Genomic DNA, 24,925 nt, shown 5'->3' on the forward strand with positions numbered 1-24,925 from the left:
ATCGAGGCAAATCTAACAGACAAAAAGTCGCAATTTTGATAGGACAAAAAGTCACAGGACATACAAAATAACAAATAATTTGTGGACAATTGTTTGAATATTTAAGAAATATCTTTTTCATTTTATTGCTGATATCCTTTTCATAGTTACGGATACTGTTCATATAAGCCTTGCAGTGGCACATCCGGAAATTTTCATAAGTGGGGCCCACTGACTGACCTAAAAGGGTAGGGGCCGCTCCAGTCATGCTTCAGTGATTCCCTATATAAGCAACCAACATTTTTCCCCAAAAGGGAGGCCCGGGCCCCCTGCCCCCGCCTAAATCCGCATCTGCCTTGATCAAAAGATAAAATATAAACTTGGGTAAAGCCTTTTGCATAAAGACGGCGTCCACTTTCACATTTTGTTTTCTCAACAATTATTTGATCATTATCGGTTTCTTATTCTATTAAATACATTAAGTACAAACTGAATGTTTTGTTTTTATAATAGTTATCTTTTCAAAGAAACTTGATCTCGAAAAACTGAATGTGATTTTTTTTTGTCCTGTGTCTTAAAACTTTTATTTTTTGTCCATGACTTTTTCATATGACGTTCTGTCCTGCATTCTGAATCAATGTAGGGCGAGTGTGCGGAAAAAGGGACGAGATGAAAAGAGTGCGAGTTTGTAAAAGGGTCCAACTTCCGTCGAAAACTTTCTCACACAAAACTTTCAGAATAGAAATTCACATGATCTACAGTACAATATAGTAGTTAGATGTACAACATTATGCTGAATTTACTTTTTTTATTGTCGGGTAAAATAATTAACAAGTATGGTATGCTTCAGTAGAGAAAAGGAACGATAAATTGATACATGATACCACAAAGATTTTTTCATTAATCTATTTTTAGAATAAGGGGATTTCCGAATTAAATGCGGAGGATTTCCAGTTGAACTTGAACTTGTGAAAGTATGAATAAGAGGATTATCAGTGTTGGAACTTGAACATTTTTACTTCTAAACACCAGGAAGATTGGTATGATATTTTACACGAAACTCAATTTTAAAGTTATGGAGAGAAACAATAACTGATAATTAATCAGTCCCTGAACTTGTTACACGTACAGCCAGCCATTATATTTTCTTGAATAAGTTGAAACTTATAAATGAACGACTAGTTTCTTTCTGGTAGCTACGTGAATGTTCCTACATGGATCAGGATTTCAGATCACATTTAATTTATTACATATAACACATAAATGTCAATCCCATTCCTGTTTTCTGTGGTTACTTCCCCTTCTTTTGACAATTTGTCCAAGAAATGAAATCTGTAGAAATTCAACAGATTTGCTGTCTTTGTTCATCAATTTCTCATTACGTGTGTACAATAATATGAGTAAGAGAGGATTTGCCATTTATCCCTTCTGTGGTATGTCGTTTTGGTCATACACACCACATGAAAAATGTTTAACAATTCAAACAAGATCATGAACATGAACATGATGAAGATGGCCTAATTTATAAAAAAAATGTTTTATGAGAAAAAAAATACATGTATGACAGACCAGTGACCAGTGACAACCTGTGACTGTACTACAGGATCCTGTCTTGAGACAGTGACATAAAGAATGTTTGTGAGCGCTCAGCCCTAAATGAACCTGGGACAGCGGTGATATCCCACAATATACAGGGGTGATATGGCACACCATAAGAACATAATGTAAAACCAGACTGTGCAATTTGCAACTAAAAGGATCGACAAGAGGCGCTACAGAGACGTCATATTATATAAACTTAGAAATTGTATGTACATCATGTACATGGTATATTTTGGAAAACTATTGGAACCTATTTATTGTACAATGTTACGCTCAATATGATTGATTGACTGAATGGTGTTCTTTCAACACTATTGTGCTATTTCTAGACGGTCAGTTTTTATTAGTGGAGGAAGTCACAGTCTACCATGTCCAAGGAGAAAACCACCGTCCTTAGGTACCAATGTAGGAAAACAATCCTAGTCAATTAAGTTTGGATTAAGTGCACCTGCCCCGTGTAGGATCTGAACTTACAACCTCAGGTTTGACAGGCTAGTGATAATGGTGATACAATAGTAAGACCTATTCATTGTTTTTAGACAACCAAGGCCTCCTGAAACTCTTTTGAATGTCCATCATTAACCTTATAGTTAAAAACATTTATTAGTTTCAGAAAATACATGATACATTTGATCATGTTGATTGATTTTCAACATTTCATATTTTGATATATATTTGTATTTTTATTTTTCAGAATTATATGAGAGAAACTAGACAATGTGAAAATTTAAGTGAAAACTTTAAAAAAAACCCAAAAAACTTACAATGATTGAGTTTGAATCTTTACAAAATCATAACAATATTAATCAGACAGAATTAACAAGAGGATTAATTACGATTGACGGTGAACTTGAATCAGATGATATCAAATCGTTAAAATTCCTCTGTCAAGATCACATAGCACAGAAAACGTTAGAAAAAATTAAAGATGGAATTCAAATTTTTAACGAACTTGAAAGACTTGGAAAAATTGACACTTCACGAGGGGAGGTGGATTACCTGTTGGAATGTTTATGTAGATGTCATCGTATCGACTTAATCAAGAAAATGGGATTTAATCAAATACAAGTAAAGAATCGAGTGGAAAGTGGACGTTCTAATTTTTCACCTTTTAGGTAATATTATTAAATATATTTCTTTTTTATTATATCATGTTCATGATGTTTATAGCTTTTTATTAGATGTTCTTGACAATATGACATGTACATACATGTATGACCTGTCCTTGTACTCAAATAAAAAAAAAATATTACTTTTAGCATTGTTTAGTAAAAGTCAAATTAATAAATGGAGGTGTAAAAATGTATGGTACTGGTACAAGTAATATATGTGTATATAAACAGGATATACGTCTATGACATGATTGAGCACATGAAAAAATTCAGACAATTTATGAATTAAAACTGATATTTTTGGTGTACAAATATTAATCCTAATGATTTGACAATAAATGTACCATTTCATGTATTATTAGTCATGTTAGATACATAGTGTGCTAGTGACCTAATACTGACCCCATATATACCGTTTTACGTCACTAGCTAGCACACTATGTAACAAATTTATCTTTACAGACTATCTTAACATGTGAAATTTAGACTAGTGACCTTTCAAAATGAGCAAGTCTTTAATACTGTTCATGCTGTTAGCAATTGAGAAACTACTTCCATTGATCCTGCAAAAATAGATGCTAACGATAACAACATGAACAACTTGTTAGGTTTAAATATGTTTAATGAATTTGTTTCCATCTTAATCATGTTAATCATCAATTTTTTCATCTGTTGAAACCTTCAAGATTTTTTCTCAGTACTGTTTAAATGTTTTTATAATGGGACGTAACACCACTACGTACTAACATGACTATACTCAAATGCACTCATGTTTAGCGAAAGGTCCTACGACACGATCAGTGAACAAAACTTTATTGGATCGACACGTAAAGAAACGATCATTGTCATTGGTCGCTTCAAACCTGATTCCACCTTCAAGCGCTGAAGCTCCGCCCAGACACACATGCTAACAACTCACATGATAAACATAGCAAGAGTTTTGTGTGAAATGTGTATTTGATTACACATATGAACGGGAGTTTCCCTTGCATTTCTAGTTATGATGTGTGAATTTTATAAATGTATAAGTATTATTCAAGTCTTTTGTTTTATGTTTGATCAATGTTCTATCTTTTAACGGCGTCACAGAGATATAAAGTCAATTAGATCCCATGTACATGCATAGGCGGATCCAGCCTCAAAGGTGCGAGGTTTTGTTTTTATTTAATGTTGGTTTTTTTTTGGGGGGGGGGGTCATACAATAGGAAAAATGGATGTTCCAATCAGTCCATACGTCTCCATTTAAAACATTGATCGTCAATGTATTCGCCCCTGACAAGTTATTTCTGTTTTTAAATGTTTAAAAAGGAAGAAGATTACGTCAATTATTAATAAACAACAAAAATATCCAAAAAGCTGTCCAAGGTACAAATTCAATTAGAAAGGAAAGCCTTAAATAACTAACTAAACCATATACTCTCCACTATATGGTCAATCAACGGAAGGGAAAGATGTCATATTCCTGGCTTGGTGCTGTATATGTTGTTGTTACCAATTATACGTAAATCAAATGTATCTGATTTTATGCCCTTTATGGGCCCTGTAATTTGGGAAATACAACATTGTCTATTCAATTCCATTATATATGTCGGTCTAGTACACTACATGCACTTCGAATTTGTGGATTAAATTTCATCGGGTATGGAAAATCTTAAACTTCAGTGTCAATAGCAAAACCAAAATGTAACATTTGACACAAAATAAAAAGCTAACAAAACATGTTTAACTCCGCCACATACTAATTGTAAGAGCCTGTCCAAACCAGGAGCCAGGATTTAGTGATTGTCGTCTGTTGATGTGGGCATATTTGTTTTTCGTTTATATCGATTTTACATAAATGTCATTAGAGTTCATGTTTAAACTGCATTTGTCATTTAGGGGCCTTTTATATTGGACTATGCGGTTGCTCATTATTGAAGGACGTACGGTGACATATATATTTTAATTTCTGTGTCATTTGATCTCTTGTGGAAGAGTCGCATCATTGACAATTATATACCACATCTTTATATGTACCACACATCAGGCGCTTAATTTTTTTTTTTTTGTAAATATGTGACAAATGCTAAACATCACAACAAAATAGCTAGTATCAACGGCGATTTTTTTTTTTTTACCTTGTTATATGTATAAATGTTTTACTAGTGCATTGATTTGGTTCGAAAAGACGAAACACTATATATCTGGCCATTGCTATTCTTTTTGCAACCATTTCGAACTTCATCACACGTTGGCATACATGTAGTATGCTAAGCGTTCTGTTTAACTGTTAATATAAAAAAAAAACTGTTTTGTTCACATCTTCTTGTGTCCATATACAATTGAGAATGGAAATGGGAAACGTGTCAAAGAGACAACAGCCCGACCATAGAACAGACAACAGCAGAAGGTCACCAACAGGTCTTTAATCCAGTGAGAAATTCACAGCAAACAGAAATTATGGGCATTCGAAAAAGGGGGAACAGTGTATTGAAATAGGAAGATTTATTGAAGGTGCAAATTTAACTTTAAACTGTTTGATTGGTCTTGACTGCGTTTTGTATTTTAATTTTGTTGACGGTCCTTCAAATTCAGAGCGTTATCTTAATTTTTGGCACGAGGCAAGTTTGTCACAGGACTGTTATGGCCGACCGACCTTTTTACCGGGAGATTTGATAATTGTTGATAATTGCGCCATCCACCACAATCAATCTGAGAGAATCCTTAATACTTTCTTTAATATGCAAGGCATTGATTATGTGTTTCTTCCGGTATACTCACCGGATCTGAATCCCATCGAAATAGGTTTTTCAAAAATTAAAACTGTTATAAAACAAGAAAGATTTAAGGAACTTGTCTGCAAAAACCTTAAATTATCCGTGATAAAAGCCATTCAGGAAATAAATCAGTCTAATATTCAAGGATTTTATAGACATACCGACTATTTTAATGTTTAGATATTTTGTCTTGTTTCATTGCAACAGTGAGTAGTTGTAGTAAATTCTTTTGTAGTCACGTGAGTTCATTGATGAAATTAAATCAATACTATGATTGTTGTGTTTATCTTATTGGCCAATGAAATCGATCGATAAATTTCAATTTCTTCAATACAAACAACTTTGTTAGTAGTGATCGGGCAATTGCTAAACATGAGTGCATTTGAGTGTAACCGTGGATGAAATAAGACACGCCTCCCTTCTTACCTAATACGGAATATAAAGGGACGTACATTTTTTAACACCACTACTAACATGACTAACTGTGTATGATATAAGCCCTGCCTCCATTCTTACCTAATATGGAATATATAGGGAAGTAACACCACTACTAACTGTGTATGAAATTAAAGCCCTGCCTCCCTACTAACCTTATATGAAATATACACTGTCTCCATGGGAGCGCTTTTAACCAATCATATTCCTAGAAATACATAGGAGGTAAGATGAGTTATCTTTTGAGAAAAGAGATTTATGTCAAGTTAAAGAAGCAACATAGCCTTCCACTTAACAAAATCTAAATAAAAGTAAAACATTAAGACATCATGACACATTTTGACATATAAACAACTACTGTACCAACATGACCAACAATGTTCTTTACATGGAACATGTAAATACATATACATATATGTATATATGTAACAAAACCAACAATAACCATGATTATACTTAAACCACTTGTAACATGTGTAAGTTGTTATGGCATGAATGGGTCATTTAACCATGTTAACAAAAAATACAATACTTTTGTTAATTCCCAAAAGTGTGATACATAATTTAAAAAAAAAAACCTATGGATTATATATGCACCCCTCTGCCAACTTCTTTTTAGGGGTAAAAAAGGTGTACTATACATGTTTACACACCTAAAGAAGGTATGTCTGTTACATGTTTCAATGGGACATTATTTTACAAATAACAAAAATAACAAACATATGTATGTTACCACAGATTGGGAGAATTTAAGAAACCAAAGAGTAGTCTACAACTCATGAAAGTATCTGTAACATGTGTTATAACACATACCTGTACATGTTTGATATTTTCTCATACAACACAATAGAGTTATATCATTGTTTATTCTATTTTAGATTATTGCTGTTTGAAATTGCTGAAGAAATGGAGACTGCAGATTTGAAGACAGCTCTTTTCACCTTGTCCTCAGTAATTCCTCGATCAAAACACGATAAAATCAAATCCATCTGTGATGTTTTTATCCAGCTTGAGAGATCTGGTGATTTATCTCCCCACAATGTAGACGTATTGTACAAATTGTTGAAGATGATGGATCGAGGAGATTTAGTGACCAAAGTCAGAGCCTATCAAGGTACACCACAGCTTATAAAACTATATGAGGGACTGAAAATGTATCTGTCAGTTTTGTTTTGCTTTAATTTTTAACCCAACCAAAAACTTGGGAAAGTCTGAAACTCTTGAGGGATCAATCTGATCTACATATTCTGCTGAACATGTCACTTCCACCATATTGTTTTTGATAAAAGCAAAGCTATTATACATTGACGAGTCCTAACCAGTGATAAGATATCTTACAATATAGATATAGGAAGATGTGGTATGAGTGCCAATGAGACAACTCTCTATCCAAATTATTGTATATAGAAAATTTGAATACTGTAAATTCAGAAATCATTTTGTGCATTTATTATTGCGATTTTTAAAGGATAGATCAATTTGCAAGATTGATAATTGCAATTTTAATCAATATCTGAATACTGTATAACATTAATTAGATATTTGAATGCGAGAAGTTTTATTAGCCTACTCACCCAGTCGCATTCTTTGCAATAATAAAAAAAAAACTTGCTATAAGTTTTGAATTGACAGTTATGATCCGTTTTATGTCTTTCCCCAGGTGATGGCATCCCACATCCAAAACCATCAGTATGTGTAAAGTATCTTACTGCAAAATTAACATGTTGAATGTAAAGTTTTATTAAGCATATAGCTCTAATAACTTGTATTTTGTTTTGTCAGGAGCTCAACCAACAGGATGGAATACAGAGATAGGATATGGACCAGTAGATGAAGGACAGGTACCCAGAACAGTTGAAACAGCAATGGAACCAGAATACCACGGTGAAGGTCAAATTCGTCCTGCTAATACAGCGGAACGACAGAGACCTACACAAATACCTCCTGCTAATACAGTGGAACAACTGAGACCTACACAAGCTACTGAGGGTTCAGTACAATTTTCAGGCAACCAGTTACCATTACATTTAGAAGAATTCCAAAATTCAACTGCAAGTGTTAATAGAAGCGTAAACGACAATCAAGGTGTTAATCCAAGTCAGCCAGGAACGGTAGACATTCAAGGTCAAGGTCAAAACAAACATAGTAGAACAGATCCTAATATGGATGATTACATGCGTAAAAGAATTAAAATTCAAGACCGAGAAAATGACAGATCTAGAGTTGTTCCAAGTGTCCATGAGAATCCAGTATTATTGGGTTCACAGCAAGAACAGCCATCACCTGGTATCCACCCATCTGTAAGAGGTGTTGGGAACCAGACACCAACTGAACCTTCACCTTTTTATAGAACTGGAACAAGTAGTGAGGTCCCAGTCAATCATCTGGTACATCGTAATGATGTCATTACAGAGGAGCAATCCCCTGGAGACAGTGGGTTAACAGCAGGAACTGTGTCGGTGTCAGACAGAAGTTCACAAGAAATAAGTTCAGGAGGTAAAATTAATACAATACATATTCCTAATGTTCATTCTAAATTGTATTAAGAAAGAACTTTTGGAAGTTTGAGACCCCAAAGCTATTCAACTTTGTTTTATTTTTGGCCTTTTCCTCTTTTTTCTTTAATTTTGAGTGTAACTGATGAATGAGTTTTTCATAGATAAAAGCATAAGTAATGTACATGATATACTATATTGTTATCCTGACATCTAAGATTAGTTTTTTTTTGTTGAAATCCCAACAACAGAAAGTCATTAAGTACAGATCTGAGAGTACTCGCAAAAGCCACTAACAACTAATAAAAACAATCATGCATCTTAGACCAAATTATCAGTCAGAAAACAACATGACTACATGCAATGCTATATAAGTATAGTTCCATGGAATGTTTGCCAAATCTTTTTAGAATTAAAAAGAAATAAAAAGTGTAGTTTATGCAAAATTCCTATATACACACATCTGCATGCGACTTTGTTTTTATTTGTTAGATATACCACTTTCATTAACTGAAAGTAAACTGGTTGAGCTTTCTGAAGTCATAGCAAGAAGAGATGATTGTACTTTACTGGCTTCAGCATTGATGATTGATTATGACCAGACATCTCAAATAATGCAGGCAAATCCAACAAATGTGCTGAGAGTGCATGGCTTCCTTAGACACTGGTTTATTGAACAGAGAAAAAGATTTGGTACCAGTCCAAGTGCAGATGGTCTCTTAAAAGCTTTTGAAAGATTAGGATTTACAGATGCCATTGAAGAGTATGTTCGACTCAGTCGTGAACCTGAATCTGAGTTTGAGGAAGGTATGAGATTTTTGCTCTTTTAACAGGGTTCTCCTTAAGGATTATGGAAGACGTGTCCAGGGACTCATCATTTTTAGCCATGATGAGTCAAACAGCAAGAAGAAAATATCTTATCGCAATGAAATGTAAAATTTTAGTCTCCATTTCCTAACAGAGCAATGAAATGACTTTAAATTCAGATCACTTTTAAACTTTTGCTATAAAATGATGATTTTGTGTTTTTTTAAACTATATAGCTATGTTCAGTTAATACAAAAATATTTTAATCTTTATGCATCTGTGGACTTCCAAGTTTTGAAAATGGTGAGTCCAGACAGATTTTGATGAGTCCAGGACTCATGGACTCGCCTTAGTGAGAACCCTGCTTTTAAGATGGGCTGCATTGGACAGAAATCTTCAATAAACTTTTCAAAACACTAGCATATAACGGAATAAAAAGAGCAAAAAAAATACATAAGTCACTGTTCTTGTTTTTCGAGATATTAGCCATAAAAATTTGGGCTGGACAAGTTTAAGTCATCAAAAACTATTAAAAAATAATTAAAATTTATAAGACTTTAACAGACAACTTATCATTATACATGTAAAAGAATAATAAAAAGAAAAATGGGGGTCACCAGTCAAAATTTTTTAAGGCATTCTAATGGATAAAACCAGAGGATTCCGAAAATCTGACCAAAATTCCAAAACGTGACAAGCAACATCCTTAAAGAAATAATTTACAAATATTATTATTTTTTTTCATTTCATTACAGGATCTGAGAATCTTGCTATACGATCAGACAGAAGTGGGAATCAAGAGGAGAATTTTAATGTCTCATCAGGTATGTTTTGGTGTATACATGATAAAGTAAAATAACAAAAATACTGAGCTTTAGGCAAAATTAATACGGAAAGTCCCATGCTTATTAAATAGCAAAATAAAAAGCTATCCTTTTTCTGACTAGGTATACTAGTACTGTTGATTCATTAAAGTTTGTGGTATAAAAAATTGTTTATTCTACAAGAAACTTCAAAATTTTAGTGACAGATGGCAATGGTTGAAGCAAATGATCATGCTGAAATCACAATCTTTTTTTCTCACTGACTGCGAAAACACCTGACCAACAAAAAAATAATTAACATGTTGCACACACAACATCAATTATAGAGGATTATCTACACAGCGAACTCTGGTGATTTTGGGGGATTCACTATAAAAATAGATTCCTTTTAAAAACTTCAAAAGAAGGAGAGGCTTACACTTGTTGACTTTCTCTATCTCACTCCTTTTGAAGGGGCCTGATGGAGGGTTCTCATCACGATTCAGGAGATGATCTTTTTGTCAATCAAGATTCCCAAAAACCAAAATTTCATGATCAGGGATCACAATAATAATAAAGAAAAAAAATCTGTAGAGAAACAGATCAGGATAGCGAAAATGCGCCGATCAAGAAGAACAAAAAAACAACCTATTAGGCTCCTCCTATTGGATTTCATGAGACTTCTCAGTTATCATTTGTAACATACATTTGTATCTTAGATTTATGTCATTTGAACATCTGTAATCTACTAGCTAGCTGTAGCTTTAAGGTATTTATGTATGATTTTCTATAATAACAGGAGAAGCTAGAGTGTCTCAAGGAAATGAGGACACAGATTTCAGAGCAGCCACACCCCCTATCAATCAGTCAAGTTCAGGAGCACAAGTTGGTCCAAGTAAGTAGTGGGTTAAGAGGCTAATCAGGGGTCCTAAATGATAGGTCTCTATGAATACAAGGTCTGACAAGGTTCCATACTTTAAACAGACACATCACTATAGATAAACTGTATACCAGCTTACTTTTGTTGTAAATTAATTTTCTTGTTTAGGATTAGGCTACAAGTGGCAATTTATATTCATGATTTTCCTTTTTTTTAATGTTTTCATATAACATGTATATGTTTCATAGAAATGCACATATGCCATGATTTATTTTCACGTTTATTTTCAAGTTTTGAAAGTCACAAAAAAAAATTGCTTATGAAGGTAAGTTGAATAACCAACATGGACACCTACAAACAATCAATCAATCATTGACTCCTGTTATTCATACTATTGGGAAAGGAGTAGGTTCAGTAAGACCCTTTTTGGCCCCAAAATATAGCAGTTTTACAAAATTGTTAAAATGTAAACCAGTAGTTATTAATTGGACAGTAGAATGCTTCTGCTACATAGATATGGGCTGTTTTTATATGACCTCAAAAAATTTTAGGGATCGTATTATATTATAATGTCATACCTGTCAACTGACCCGTATACTGCGGGTGTTACCCGAGATTTTGACAATTCTGAGGAATCACCCGGGACACCCGCCGGGTCATTGAAATAACCCGGGAATTCCGAAAATGACCCGATTTCACCCGTATTTCTTAGATTGATTTCATAAGTAATATTTCTTTGAAATACCGGCAAATTCGTAATTCTTCCATGAACAGCAAGATCAGATAGCTATTTAAACTGTCAAATTAAGTGACCCATTAAGTGCATGGCTTCACTCGATAGGTTTGGTGTTAAACACACTGTTAATTAACACCAATTACCTTAGCTTTAGGTCGTAAATAAATTGCACTATTCAGTATTCCTTTACAAACATATTTCAACTAGACAGTTACTTCCCCTTATTTGTCACCATTCAAAATTATTCCTTATATTTACGTTTTATGGGTGAAAAAGGTAAAATCATAACAATATAAAATTCAAATACATATTCAAAAATAACTTTTCATTATTTTTATACCTTTATACAATTCAAACAAAAAAAAATGAAAATAAGTATTTTTTACATTTATACTTTCTTTAACTGTATTACTATATTTTATCACAGTCTAATTTCCTATCATTCTTACCAGTGTTTTTACAACATTTTGAAAGCAAACTCTTCAAACATCTGACATTGACAATTTTGTAATATGTCTTATTTCACACATTTGATTTGTCTAACTGCATGCTATTTTGTAATACCAAAGATTTCCTCCCTCCCAGACTATTGGTGTCAAAAAGTATTTTTAACAAAAAAAGGCATATACCACATTTTAGAAGCCCAGCGACGGTATGTTTAAAGGCTACATAGCCAGTATCTCAAACATTTAAAAATAAATTCTTGTATTGACAAAAAGTAAACATTTAAATATTACATTTCAAAAATAAATTCTTGTGGTAACAAAAAGGAAAGAACATGAAGAACATAAGACTGTGTTACACAAATTTATAAAAATCCTTAAAAGTGCAATGAAAGAATAATTAATAGGATTTAAAATGACTTAACCAAGTGAACATGCATTGATCATAGGCGGATCCAAGGGGGGTCTGGGGGGCCTGGACCTCCCCTTTCGTGGGAAAAATTTGGTTGATTATACATGTATAGGGAATCATTGAAGCATGACTGGAGCAGGCCCCCTCTTAGGTCAGTCAGAGCCCCCCCCCCCTCCTTAGGAAAAGTTCTGGATCCGCCACTGTTGATGTTTTGGTATCTTTGATATACATTATAAGAAAATATACCATAAATACTGAAATTCAGCTCAAAAAAGTTCGTACGCGTAATGACCTGAGATTTGATTCTTCAATGCAGGTCATGACCTGCATTTTCATCGTCTGGGTCATCGTTGCTTGAAGACACATTGGTTTCCAGATATTAACTTTAGTTTAAGTGAATAGATCTTTATGATTTTTTTTCAGAAGGTTCAATACCACAAAATGAAGATTGGGATTAAAATTGGGGATGATGGGACCAACTGTTGGGGAATTAGGGGCCCAAACGGCCAAAACAAGCATTTTTCTAGTTTCAGGATAATAACTTGTGTACAAGTTTTTCAACTGCTCTGAAATTATATAGCAGTGTTTAAAACCACAAGTAGAAGGTTTGGATTAATTTTCAGGGATATGGGGCCAAAGTTTAGGAGTTAAGGGACAAAAAGGGGCCAAAACAAGCATGTTTCTAGTTTCCAGACAATAACTTGTGTGTAATTGTATGGATCTCTCTGAAATTGTACCACAACATACCATATAACAAAGGGGAAACTAGGATTAAGTTTTGGGTTTATTGCCCGAAATATGTAGGATTTAGGGGCCTTAAAAGGGCCAAAAAGAAGCATGTTTCTAGTTTTTAAACAATCATGATGATAACTTGTTTTTAAGTGTATGCATCTCTCTGAAATTGTACTACATTGTTCAATACTACAAAAGAAAGCATGGGATTGACTTTTAGGGTTATTGCTCAAATGGGGGTTTCAAAAATTGGGGGGGATTTTTTGTTTACCATTTTTTTAAGGGATTTCTTTTTTTTCAAAATTTTTCAAATTTAAAATTATGAAAAATTTCAAGAAGAAATATTCAATTGCACAGTATTGTGCAATAGATTTGTAAGATCTTTGACCACATTTTTTTGTGACAAAAACTCACATTATGAAAAAAATTTGTTCACAATCCAAATTCAGACAGTATCAAGCTTGCATATTGTGACCATATTTGACCCAGCTGTTCAGAATTTGACAACTGGGGTCGTATATAGCTGCGCCCTGCGCAGCACCTGGTTGACAATACAATGCACATATATGGGGTACTAGCACCAATTAGTCATGCTAAATTACTGAAATATTCACAATTCTGGCATTTTAGTTAAATTTTAGACCGTTTCCATGAAAAACGAAAGTGGCTGCATTGGTGTTCATCCTTAATATTGAAATTTAATTAAGTTGTGTCTGATGATAATACATAACATATAAGGTTGAGGATGAACAAGGATGTGGCCACTTTCATTTTTTGACAAAAAACCATCGGAAAAGTGACATCTTTTTTGACATATTTGGTAGATTTTTTCGTATTTGATCTTTTTTGACATATTTGGTAGATTTTTCATATTTGAGCTTGAATGGGGTCGTTTTAACGACTAAATTGGTTAATATCTTTCACATAGACTAATTGAATCAAATAAAATAGATGCTTAAGTGTTTGAAAAGTGGTCAGATGAACCTGAAATTTGAGGCCAAAACCGGACATTCTCCTTCGTTGGATGAAAATATTAAATCATTTTTTCAGGTTTGAATCCTCTAATTAACCAGAGCATACGACAACCAAATCGACAGGATGATGTCATTGTCAGACAAATGGAAGCTGTCGCCATTGATGATTCTGCTATGCCTTTTTATAAGATGAATGCCAGACCTAGAGGTTGGTAGATTTACAGATCCATTTTAAATTCAAAAAATAATTTTAATAAGGCAATATAATGTTACTTATTAGTAAAGAAAGAATTAAAATGTGCATCATGAAATCATATTTAAAAACACCTGCAACAATAAATGTGTGGAATAATTTCTTCATTTACAGTAGTTTAACTGAAATGAATTAAAGAATATATCCACTGTATTGTAATTTATATTACAGCTTCAATAATAGAAATGCATTGAAAAAAATACACATATAACAGTAAGTGTGCATTTTTCCTTTTTTTACACAAAAGAAATCTATTTTTAGGTTTAGCCATAATAATAAACAACCAGCATTTCCATAAGATCAGAAATGACCAATCTAGTAAGGAGATGCCAGCACGAACTGGTACAGAAAAAGATGCAGGTAAATATAATTTTGTAATTCTATAGGGGTACATCACACAGAAGGGAGAAAACTCTTGGGAGTCAACATAAAGATTAAGGGAGAATGATCTGTTTATCCTTCCTAAGACAGTTTAAGTATGACGAAAGCAAGCTTGATAAAATCTCCTGACACATTGTGACAATGCTGATAATGTCTGCTCTCATCTCAAAGCCATGATATGAGAATTATGGAGCGACTCACCAGTCTTATATAGGCATATGGGAGGACAATAATATAGTATTAATAAATGGGTGTTTTTATAATGGCCCTTTTATATGTTCAAGGTCTGTAATAATGGTTGAGGAAGTTTTTAATAGCCAGAGGCAACGCCAAGGGTCATTACATACATCCAAATCCAATATTACTGACCGAGAACATATAACAGGGCTATTATAAAAACACCCATTTCCAAATACATTTATTAACCAACTGAACAAAAGTGTATGTGTTGCTGCCAACTTGATGTACCCTCTTACTCTTTTAATGACAGTTAAGTTTAAAAAAAATAATTTGCACTTCACCATGATAAAGCTTTTAATATAAACCAAATATCATAGATATTAAGTTGAAAGAAGTTATGTGTTGAAAAACAGTATGAACAGTGATCCCTTTATATAGTTCATTTATGTTGATTGCTCATTACTAAATTAAATAAAGTACAAAAAGGTAATAAACTCTTTACAACTTTTTTTAATAAATAGAGATACATGGCCTTTTCCATATCAGCCTGGGTATCATCCCAAGACCATAAATATATATGGAGGTAGTGATGCTGTTGTTGGACAATTATAGTATATTAGATTCATAATCTAACTTCTTTATAAGTTTTTGACTGTTTCAGTTATTGCATTTGTTTATTTGCCTTACATATGACTGTTGTCGGAAGTATATGATAAAGTGATTAATACATGGCCTTTTCCATATCAGCCTAGGTATCATCCCAAGACCCCCATATCAGCCTGAGATGGAGTCGAGGTGCTGATATAGGTTGAGGGATGATACCCAGCTGATATGGAAAAGGCCATGTATTGATCCCTTTATCATATACTTCCAACAACAGTAATATGTAAGGCAAATAAACAAATGCAATAACTGAAACAGTCAAAAACTTATAAAGAAGTTAAATTATGAATCAAATTTACTATAATTGTCCAACAGCATCTCTATCTCCATATATATTTATGGTAACATTTCCTATAGAGGCATTTGAAACATTGAAAATTTGGAAAAGTTTTATGAACATTATCAGTCAGGGGCGTTACTTAAACAAGTTATTTTTTTTTAATTACTTATATAAGTAATTTTTTATTTTGAAAATAATAAAATTACTAAATAGAGTTATTTTAATTTTCAATAGAAACATAGACTAAATGTAGTTTTCATGATTTTAAACAACATCTTATATCATGAAATAAAGAATTTATCAGATTTGAGAGTAGTATAGAGATAAAGGGTTACTTTGAAAATAATGACAAAGATATTACTTGAATAAGTTATTTTAAACATTTTTGAAAAAAATAGCAATTACACTTATCTAAGGCACATATGTAATTGATTTAGATTACAAATTATAAATAACTTCAGGTCTTAATTAATTCACAAGTAGTTATCTATTTATATCAGTCTACCTTCAAGATTTTAGAGGAAAATGATAATTTTAAAAAATAGTCTCAAGAGATCAATCTTTGACCCAGAAGCATCGGTATGAAAGATAAGTGCGTCGGAAAGTTAATTAGTGTTTCTGAAGAATTAGTATTTATATATTAAGGGAAAAATAACCAGATAACTGTGAAAATTATTTAAAGCTAGTAAAATCTGTGTTCTTTGACACCTTAAAAAATACTATTCAGAAAAATAACTTATATAAGTTATATTTAAATTAGCCTCGTTTTCAACATTACTTGTATAGGTAATTTTAATTGTTACTTGTTTAAGTAATGCCCCTGGCTGATTATAACTCCATGTTTGTTGTACTATAAAATGATTCATGATTGTCAATGGCATTTGTTAGCAAGTACTAAAATATCCACACAAAAGTTCCCTTAAATTTTGACGTCTTCATAAAAAATATCTGACGTCACAATGGACAAGTAAACAACCGATACTGGAAACACCGGAAGTATCTTGCACAAGAGGCACTATTATGGGTTTTGTGCATGAGGTGCATCTGATATGGGTTATCAGCCCGGGTTGGAAGTTATGGCTTGTGTACTTCCGCTCATTACACATATCCAAAAGCTATCATATCAATGCTAAGTATATGATAAAACTTATTAAAAACTTTATCTGGGCTTAATACAGACAAACTGGGCATTAATACAGGGTCATTACAGGAAAAAAAATAGGACCATTACAGAAAATATGTAATTTTAATAAACAGTAATTTTTGGCAATAATGTACTCAGTTGGTTAATAATTAGTTGTATCAAGCCTTATTTGATCACACTATTTTTCTTTTTCAGAAAAACTTGATTACATTTGGAGGAAGTTAGGTTTTGAGGTACGCTTGTTCAATGATGTGGACTCAACACGAATGAATCAGATCATGGTAGAAACAGGCTTCCTCGACCACTCAAATTATGACTGTCTTGTGGTGTCAATATTGACACATGGAGTCCTCGGCCATGTTTATGGAGCTGATGGTCGGATAGTAAGAATCAGTCAGTTAACCAGCGTTTTTTCTGGAAGAAGATGTCCGTCTTTGGCAGGAAAACCGAAGTTGTTCTTCATTCAAGCTTGTCAAGGAAGAGAAAAACAAGAAGGTATGATTTTAATGTGAATTTTGCTAAAATTAAATCCCCTGCATGGGAAGCATGTGGAGCTGTTATATCTTTTCTAACATGCTCTTTCATTTATAATTTATAATACAAAGGATACAGTACTAGTTGGTCTTTTTTTGGTACAAATGTGACATCATATTTTCGCAGATACTTTATTTGCGTTTCGCCCTTTCTAGCCCATTTTTCAGCGATTTAATATTGAATTTCTTAAATTTACTTGATGTATTTAAGGGCATACGATACAGTTACAGGGAAGGTAATGAAGTTGCTAACGTAATTTGTTATTTTCGCGACGTCAAACTGTAACATATCGGGAAAAGATACATTTTTCGACTGATTTTTATCATTCAAACTGATTTAATTTGAAAACGAGTTCATGGACCCCTATTTTTCAAAACGGCATTTGGTTTCATTTTGCAGGGAGACTATGTGACCCAAATTTTTAAAACTGTAAATAGAATTTTTTTTAATTGTGATAAACTTGCAGTAGAAAATTATGTTTTTTCCTCAATTCATGAACATTTGATAAATATGAGTTATTTCTGAATAAAAAATTGCATATTTTTTAAGGATATTTATAAAATACAGATATTACCGATTATTTAACAAAAACAATATGTTTTTATCTTTTATAACAAAAAAGTTATGTCTTTCATTCGAAAAAGAAATTACGGCCACAAATCTGAATTTCGAGCAAATATACAAAATTTCGACCTCATTTTACTCAAAAAGTAGCACATGAAGGTATATTTTTTATTACATATTTGATTTAATCAGGTAAAAAATAGCCTATATGCAAATTTTCATGAACTTGTAAATACAGGATCAAAACTGTATTGTATGCCCTTAAGTTGATTTTTTAAGTTGAAGTTTTTTAAGTTGATGTATTTAAGTGAGAAATAATCAAAGTTTTACATATTCACAATATTTTTCAACTTTCGAAAGAAGCGTAAAATATGTTGCTTAGTTAAAATAGCTTAGTTTAGAGTATTCCTTATTTTAAACCCAAAATTTATTATTACAAACAATAAATAAAAGGCAACAGAAGTATACCACTGTTCGAGAACTACACCGTGTAGAACGCCACATGCGGGGTGTCGGCTATGTTTGACATGGGGTGGCAATTTTGAAGCGACAAAAAAGTAACAAGGTAAGTTCAAGCATCAAAATTTCTTATTTTAAGAACTCTCAGCACCATTAAATGTATTGCACGGAAGGAACTGCAACGTAATCTATTTCTTGAAAGCAGAAGCAGTCGTTTTCAGTGCTCAGTTTTCTCAAACACCTCGCCCTAGTTTTCCGTGTTGCAGATTTTGAGGCTTTATATGCAAATTTCGGTATAAAAAACTACTTTACCCAACTACCCTCTGTATTATTTATATAGACTTGTATTCCTCTCATGGACTTCTACCAAATACCAGTTTCTTAGTAAAAATTAATTGGTTTTAAAATTACTATTCATCAAAATATAAAGTGTCGCTCGGGGTGTCAGATTTTGCATGTCAAGGGGTAGAGGCTTGTCATAAAAAAAGATATATTTGCATGTAAATAAGTCATCATATGATACATTTTTTGTTTCAAACACAACTTCTATACTATGACAAAATTAGGGTACTTCTTTTTGCCTGTTTAGTCTGATAAAAAATATGCTTTTGATTTCATTCATAGTACAAAATGGCTCAAAATATTTAATTTTAAAGGTGGTAAATGATTTTTTTTCCGTTTCAGTCACTGCTATGGTCAGAAAAAAGTCAAGGCTATGGCTCAATAAACCCAAACCTGGTGGAAAATCACAAACTAGTTCTAAATATAAGATCTGCCCAAAACATCCACCAGCCAAACTGCATCATACTTCATCACCAGGTTCATATAAAAAGCACTTGTGCACGCCGCAAAAATGCATCACTCCAAAAAGAATTAGAATACTCTCTCCAAAAAAACACTCACCGGCATCTTTTTCATCGAATGACAACACAACTTCAAGTAATCCTAAAGACAATGATACTATAATTGTAAATGATTTCAAAACATCGATTAAACCTTTTAAAAAAGTTCATTTGGCTGCTGAATTTCTATCATTTATCCAAATGGGAAAAGAAAATACATTTCCTCAAGACAATATTTCGCTTATTTTTTCCTGGGAACCGTCAGATTCATGTTAAAGAGAATAACATCAGATTGGTCTGTTCAAAGCATTTAATTAATTGTATTTCTATGCAACTTAATTTGAAGCATTAATGATTTGATAATAATTCGGGGAAACACCCTTCTTCATTCATACGTGTAATTTTCATATTCTTACGTGCATTTTCAATATTTTTGTTATTTAAAGGTACAATATAAAACAAATAACATTTCACTTCTATTCCTATACAATTATTTTTCTACTTTGAGGCTCTATTTGCTATGTTTATCAATAAAAATGCACATTACTTAAAAGACTAAAATATGGACCGAACTACATACCTTAAGGTTGTAATGTGTCATCATAACAGTGTAGGTGTGTTTGAATTAAAAAGTATCAGACAGAGGCCGACTTATAAGAAAATGTATTATTTTTGAATGAAAAGCCTCTACCCCTTGACATACAAAATCTGACACCCCGAGTGACACTTTATATTTTGATGAATAATAGTTTTAAAACCAATTAATTTTTACTAAAAAACTGGTATTTGATAGAAGTCCATGAGAGGAATACAAGTCTATATAAATAATACGGAGGGTAGTTGGGTAAAGTAGTTTTTTATACCGAAATTTGCATATAAAGCCTCAAAATCTGAAACACGAAAAACTAGGGCGAGGTGTTTGAGAAAACTGAGCACTGAAAACGACTGCTTCTGCTTTCAGGAAATAGATTACGTTGCGGTTCCTTCCGTGCAATACATAATATGGTACTGAGAGTTTTTAAAATAAGAATTGTTGATGCTTGAACTTACCTTGTTACTTTTTTGTCGCTTCAAAATTGCCACCCCATGTCAAACATAGCCGACACCCCGCATGTGGCGTTCTACACGGTGAACTATGACACAACAGAAACACAACATTAAAATGTATCAGGCACAGAAGCCCATTTTCCTGACTTGGTACAGGACATTTTAATAAAAAAAACCATTGTGGGTGGAACCTGCATGGTTTTGTGGCATGCCAAACCTTCTGCTTTTATGGCAATGTTAAATATAACATTAAACATTACATGAAAGAATGAATAACATTGTCTTTTTTTAGGGCATGCCATTGAAACAGATGCTGGAGGAAGTATGCCAGAACAGGATTTGAATGTTGACAGACCAAGGGAGTTAATCCCTGATGAAGCTGATTTCCTGTTAGGATATGCTACTGTTCCCGGCTATGTGTCCTACAGAAGTAGATCACAGGGGAGCTGGTATATCAATAAGTTATCACAGAATCTGGATAAATATGCTTATCAGTAAGTTTAAGAATATGATTCAACTTAAAATTAATAACTTTTGTTGTCTTGGGCAATTGATGTATTGATTCAACTTAAATTTATATTATTCAACATGCCTTCTTTTTGTCTTTAGATATTTTTTAAGAACTATTCTATTGGAATATTTCCTAGTACATATTGTAGAAACATTACTATTTGTGGGGTTAACATTTGTGCTTTTATCTCTCTAAACAATTTCATTGGTATATCAATAAGTTATCACATAATCTGGATAAATATGCTTATCAGTAAGTATAGGAATATGATTCAACTTCAATTTAATGACTTTTGTTGTTTTTGGGCAATTGATGCTTGAATGGTAGTAAAAAAATCTGAACTCCAAGGAAAGTTAAAAACATAAAGTTCCTAATCAAATGGCAAAATCCAATGATAAAACACATCAAACGAATGGACAACATAACTGTCAAATTCCTGACTTGGTACAGGCATTTTCAAATGTAGAAAATAGTGGATTGAACCTGATTTAACTTGGATTTACAGACTTTTGTTGCCTTTTGCAATTAATGATGATAGGTAGTAACTGTAAAAAGGATGAATACAAAAATTACAAAAAATGACAATTAATATAATCTACAAAATGACAGTAAAATCTTCACAAAAATGACAATAAATAAAATGTACAAAAATAATAATAAATAAAATGTGCAAAATTGACAATAAACAAAATGTACAAAAAAAAATGACAATAAATAAAAAGTACAAAAATAATAATAAATAAAATGTGCAAAATTGACAATAAACAAAATCCACAAAAAATGACAATAAAGAGAAAAGATATCAAATTAGCATATCTTCCCAGGTGAGGAATTTAGGCTCTAAGGAAGACATGAAAGATTTTATTTGACAGGTTATCGTATTTTCTCTAGACATTTTTTTAGAATTATTTCATTGAAATTTTTCCCACATATTCCTTAATTCTCATATAGCTTTAACTTATCAAAATTCCTAAAGACTTATCTTATTTTTAGGCACGACTTGCTGAGTATTCTGATTAAAGTGAATGAGGAGGTTGGTAGAGCGACAGCAAACATTGACAATGGAGCATACAAACAGATACCTGCTCCTATGTTTACGCTGAGGAAAAGAATCATATTCCGATAAATTATATTTTTGCAAATATTGACAATACATTTAGTGCATGCAAACAGATTCTTGCACCTTTGTTTGCTCTAATGAAAGAATCATCTTCCCATAAATCAAATTGTTGTAAAAATTGAAAATGGGGCTTTCAAATACAGATTCCAGCACCTTCGTTAACACTGAGGAAGCGGATCATTTTCCAATAATTATTATTGTGGAAGACATTGTTTAAAATTTGTTGCATTATATTGATTTTCAAATGAAAGATATGTAAATTCAGTTGCCTAGCTGGCAAATGAATATTCAAAACGAAAATTTTGAGATATATTACTTTATAATATTGATTTAGATGTAAATATATGTGAACCATATGCATTTTTAGAATGCTTCATGTACAGTTACAGCAACATTGAAAAATGTTTTCAACAATGTTAGTGAAATAAAAGAAAGTGACGAAAATAATTTTGCCTTGGGGTTGATCAATGTCTGATCAAGATTCTATTATAGTTTTAAATCTTTGGAATGAATCATTGGGAGATTTGTTATATGAGAACAAATTAGTTAGAGAGAGGCAGGCTATTTTCAGTTCCTGAAAAAAAAACGTAATCTAGAGTTATTGAAAGAATAATTTATTATTCTTTCCTGGATCCTGAAAAAAGTTATTATCATTTCCAGATTCCCTTCAAGTTAATATCTTAAATTTCCATAAAAATAAATGCTAAATCCCAATATCCCCAAAAAGGTCCATCTTCCCCTCTAGCAAGACATTTTTGTTCAATAATTATAGCTTATTGAATAATATTTTTTTTATAAATAGCTATATGGTGAACTAAGTAGATTGTGATAATTCAGCATTTTAAAAATCTGCAAGAATTATGGGTAATTGAAAGAAAGTTAAGCTATTAATTATTCAATATTAATTGATGAAGAAGTAATTTCTTATTTTTATACTTATTTTATGTTTATGAAGTTGGCAATGCATTTCTAAACAGTTTTATTTTAATAGTCGATACATAATACAGAATGTTATTATAAACTTTAAATTCTTAATTGATGGTATTTAAGCAAAATGTTTCATTTTGGATTAGTTGTAAGAGAATAATTGGTTATTGTCTGAAATTTCAATTGATTTTGGTTCAAAATAAAAACAGCCTTGCATTCTACCATGTATTTACCTATTTTTTAGCCTTGTTTACATTGCATAAGAATGAATTCTCTCTTAATCACTTGTCTTCTTCTTTTTGAAAATTGAAGTTTATAAATATTGTTTCATTAATCATGTCTATATTAAGGCTTTATACACTGTTTATGTTTATCTTTTTACTATGTCATGTAAAAGTTTGCAGACACTTATTATGCTTATTGTACTTAATACATATTTATTCATATTTGTAAAGCATTGTTTTGATAGGACATTTGATTTTGCAATGCTGTTCATTATTTATGTTATATATCTTAAGTTTGTCTAAAACACAGGCTTTGACTAGTGCTAATTTTGTCTTTGCAGATTCAGTAAGATTTATGGATGAAAAATTAAAAAATATTATAAGAGCAAGATTATTACTTTATTATTTGTACTTCATAATCTTCCAGAGCTGTCTCCCTTTTATGTATATACATGTATCTTAGTGTGTTAAATTTACCACAGGGAACTAGTAAACAAATTTTATCTTTAAGGTAGCACAATAGAAAGATTTTATAACTCCAACTCCCAAGTTTTAAAATGCTGCAACTTTCTTAATATTGCTTGAAAATTTATAAAAGTGGTAGTTTTGGATAGCTAACAGATTACTCTTTCAAATTAATGGAATGTTAGTATGATGCAACAATTATGTAACCAATTATTATGTTAACTGTGTCTAAAAAAAAATTCACCAAATTTCCACTTTCAAATAAAATTAGTTTCTGCATAGGTATCCCTAGAGGGTTGATTTTATTATTCCTATGTTTCTATGGCCATTATCTACAAAAGGGTGTCTCAGATTTCAGATAGAATGTAAAGAACAAATTTTACACCTAATTAAACATTATCTTATTTTATGTGGTTAGGATGTTTACACTAATTAGAGATTTATGAAATGATGGAATACCATAGAGACAATCTGAAAAAAGTAAAATCACAAAAATACTGAACTCAGAGGAAAATCAATTTGGAAAGTCCATAATCACATGGCAAAATAAAAAAACAAAATGCATCAAAAACGAATGGACAAGAACTGTCATATTCCTGACTTGGTACAGGCATTTTCAAATGTAGAAAATGGTGGATTAAACCTGGTTCTATAGCACTAACCCTCTCACTTTGATAACAGTCTCATCAAATTCCGCTACATTTACATGGTGCGTTAAATAAACAGTCACAATTAATAAAATAGTCGAAATATGGGTACATCAGTCATCATCGTATAACAATTTAACAGGACACAAAAACATCTACTATCTACGAACACATGGATTGATTTGAGTGTCTGACGTCAGAAAAATTATATAAGTCACATAAATTTGTCGTTCAATGTGCATACAATAGTTATCAAAAGTACCAGGATTATGATTATAAACAATTTTTAAAATTTACATAGGCAGCGTCCACAAATATTCAATATGTGGTTAAAGTTTTAATAACTTTGTTTAGCCTGAACTAAATTTCTACCAAACGTGGACAGAGGCTTGTTTATGATCATAAGATAGTATCCAGAAGTAAGTTTTGTAAAAAAATCTTTCAGTTATTCCGTATTTTGATTATAAATTGAGCATAACATTCACTCTGTGATTAAAGTTTTTGAAATTTACCATTTT

The 24,925-nt window shown here is 32.1% G+C and overlaps 1 protein-coding gene across 1 annotated transcript; it reads left to right on the plus strand.

The window, feature by feature from the left end:
• Positions 1-687: 687 nt before the first annotated feature.
• LOC134695503 (uncharacterized) lies at positions 688-22,315 on the plus strand. The gene is made up of 12 exons (XM_063556778.1): positions 688-1,019; positions 2,276-2,696; positions 6,763-6,998; positions 7,667-8,380; positions 8,872-9,186; positions 9,942-10,010; positions 10,789-10,884; positions 14,243-14,374; positions 14,681-14,779; positions 17,263-17,562; positions 20,806-21,007; positions 22,018-22,315. The coding sequence occupies exons 2-12, from the start codon at positions 2,347-2,349 to the stop codon at positions 22,148-22,150; spliced, it is 2,646 nt and encodes an 881-aa protein (XP_063412848.1). The 5' UTR covers positions 688-1,019; positions 2,276-2,346; the 3' UTR covers positions 22,151-22,315.
• The last annotated feature ends 2,610 nt before the right edge of the window (positions 22,316-24,925 follow it).

Source organism: Mytilus trossulus, chromosome 13 (genome assembly GCF_036588685.1).
Source record: "Mytilus trossulus isolate FHL-02 chromosome 13, PNRI_Mtr1.1.1.hap1, whole genome shotgun sequence".
Taxonomy (NCBI): Eukaryota; Metazoa; Mollusca; class Bivalvia; order Mytilida; family Mytilidae; genus Mytilus; species Mytilus trossulus.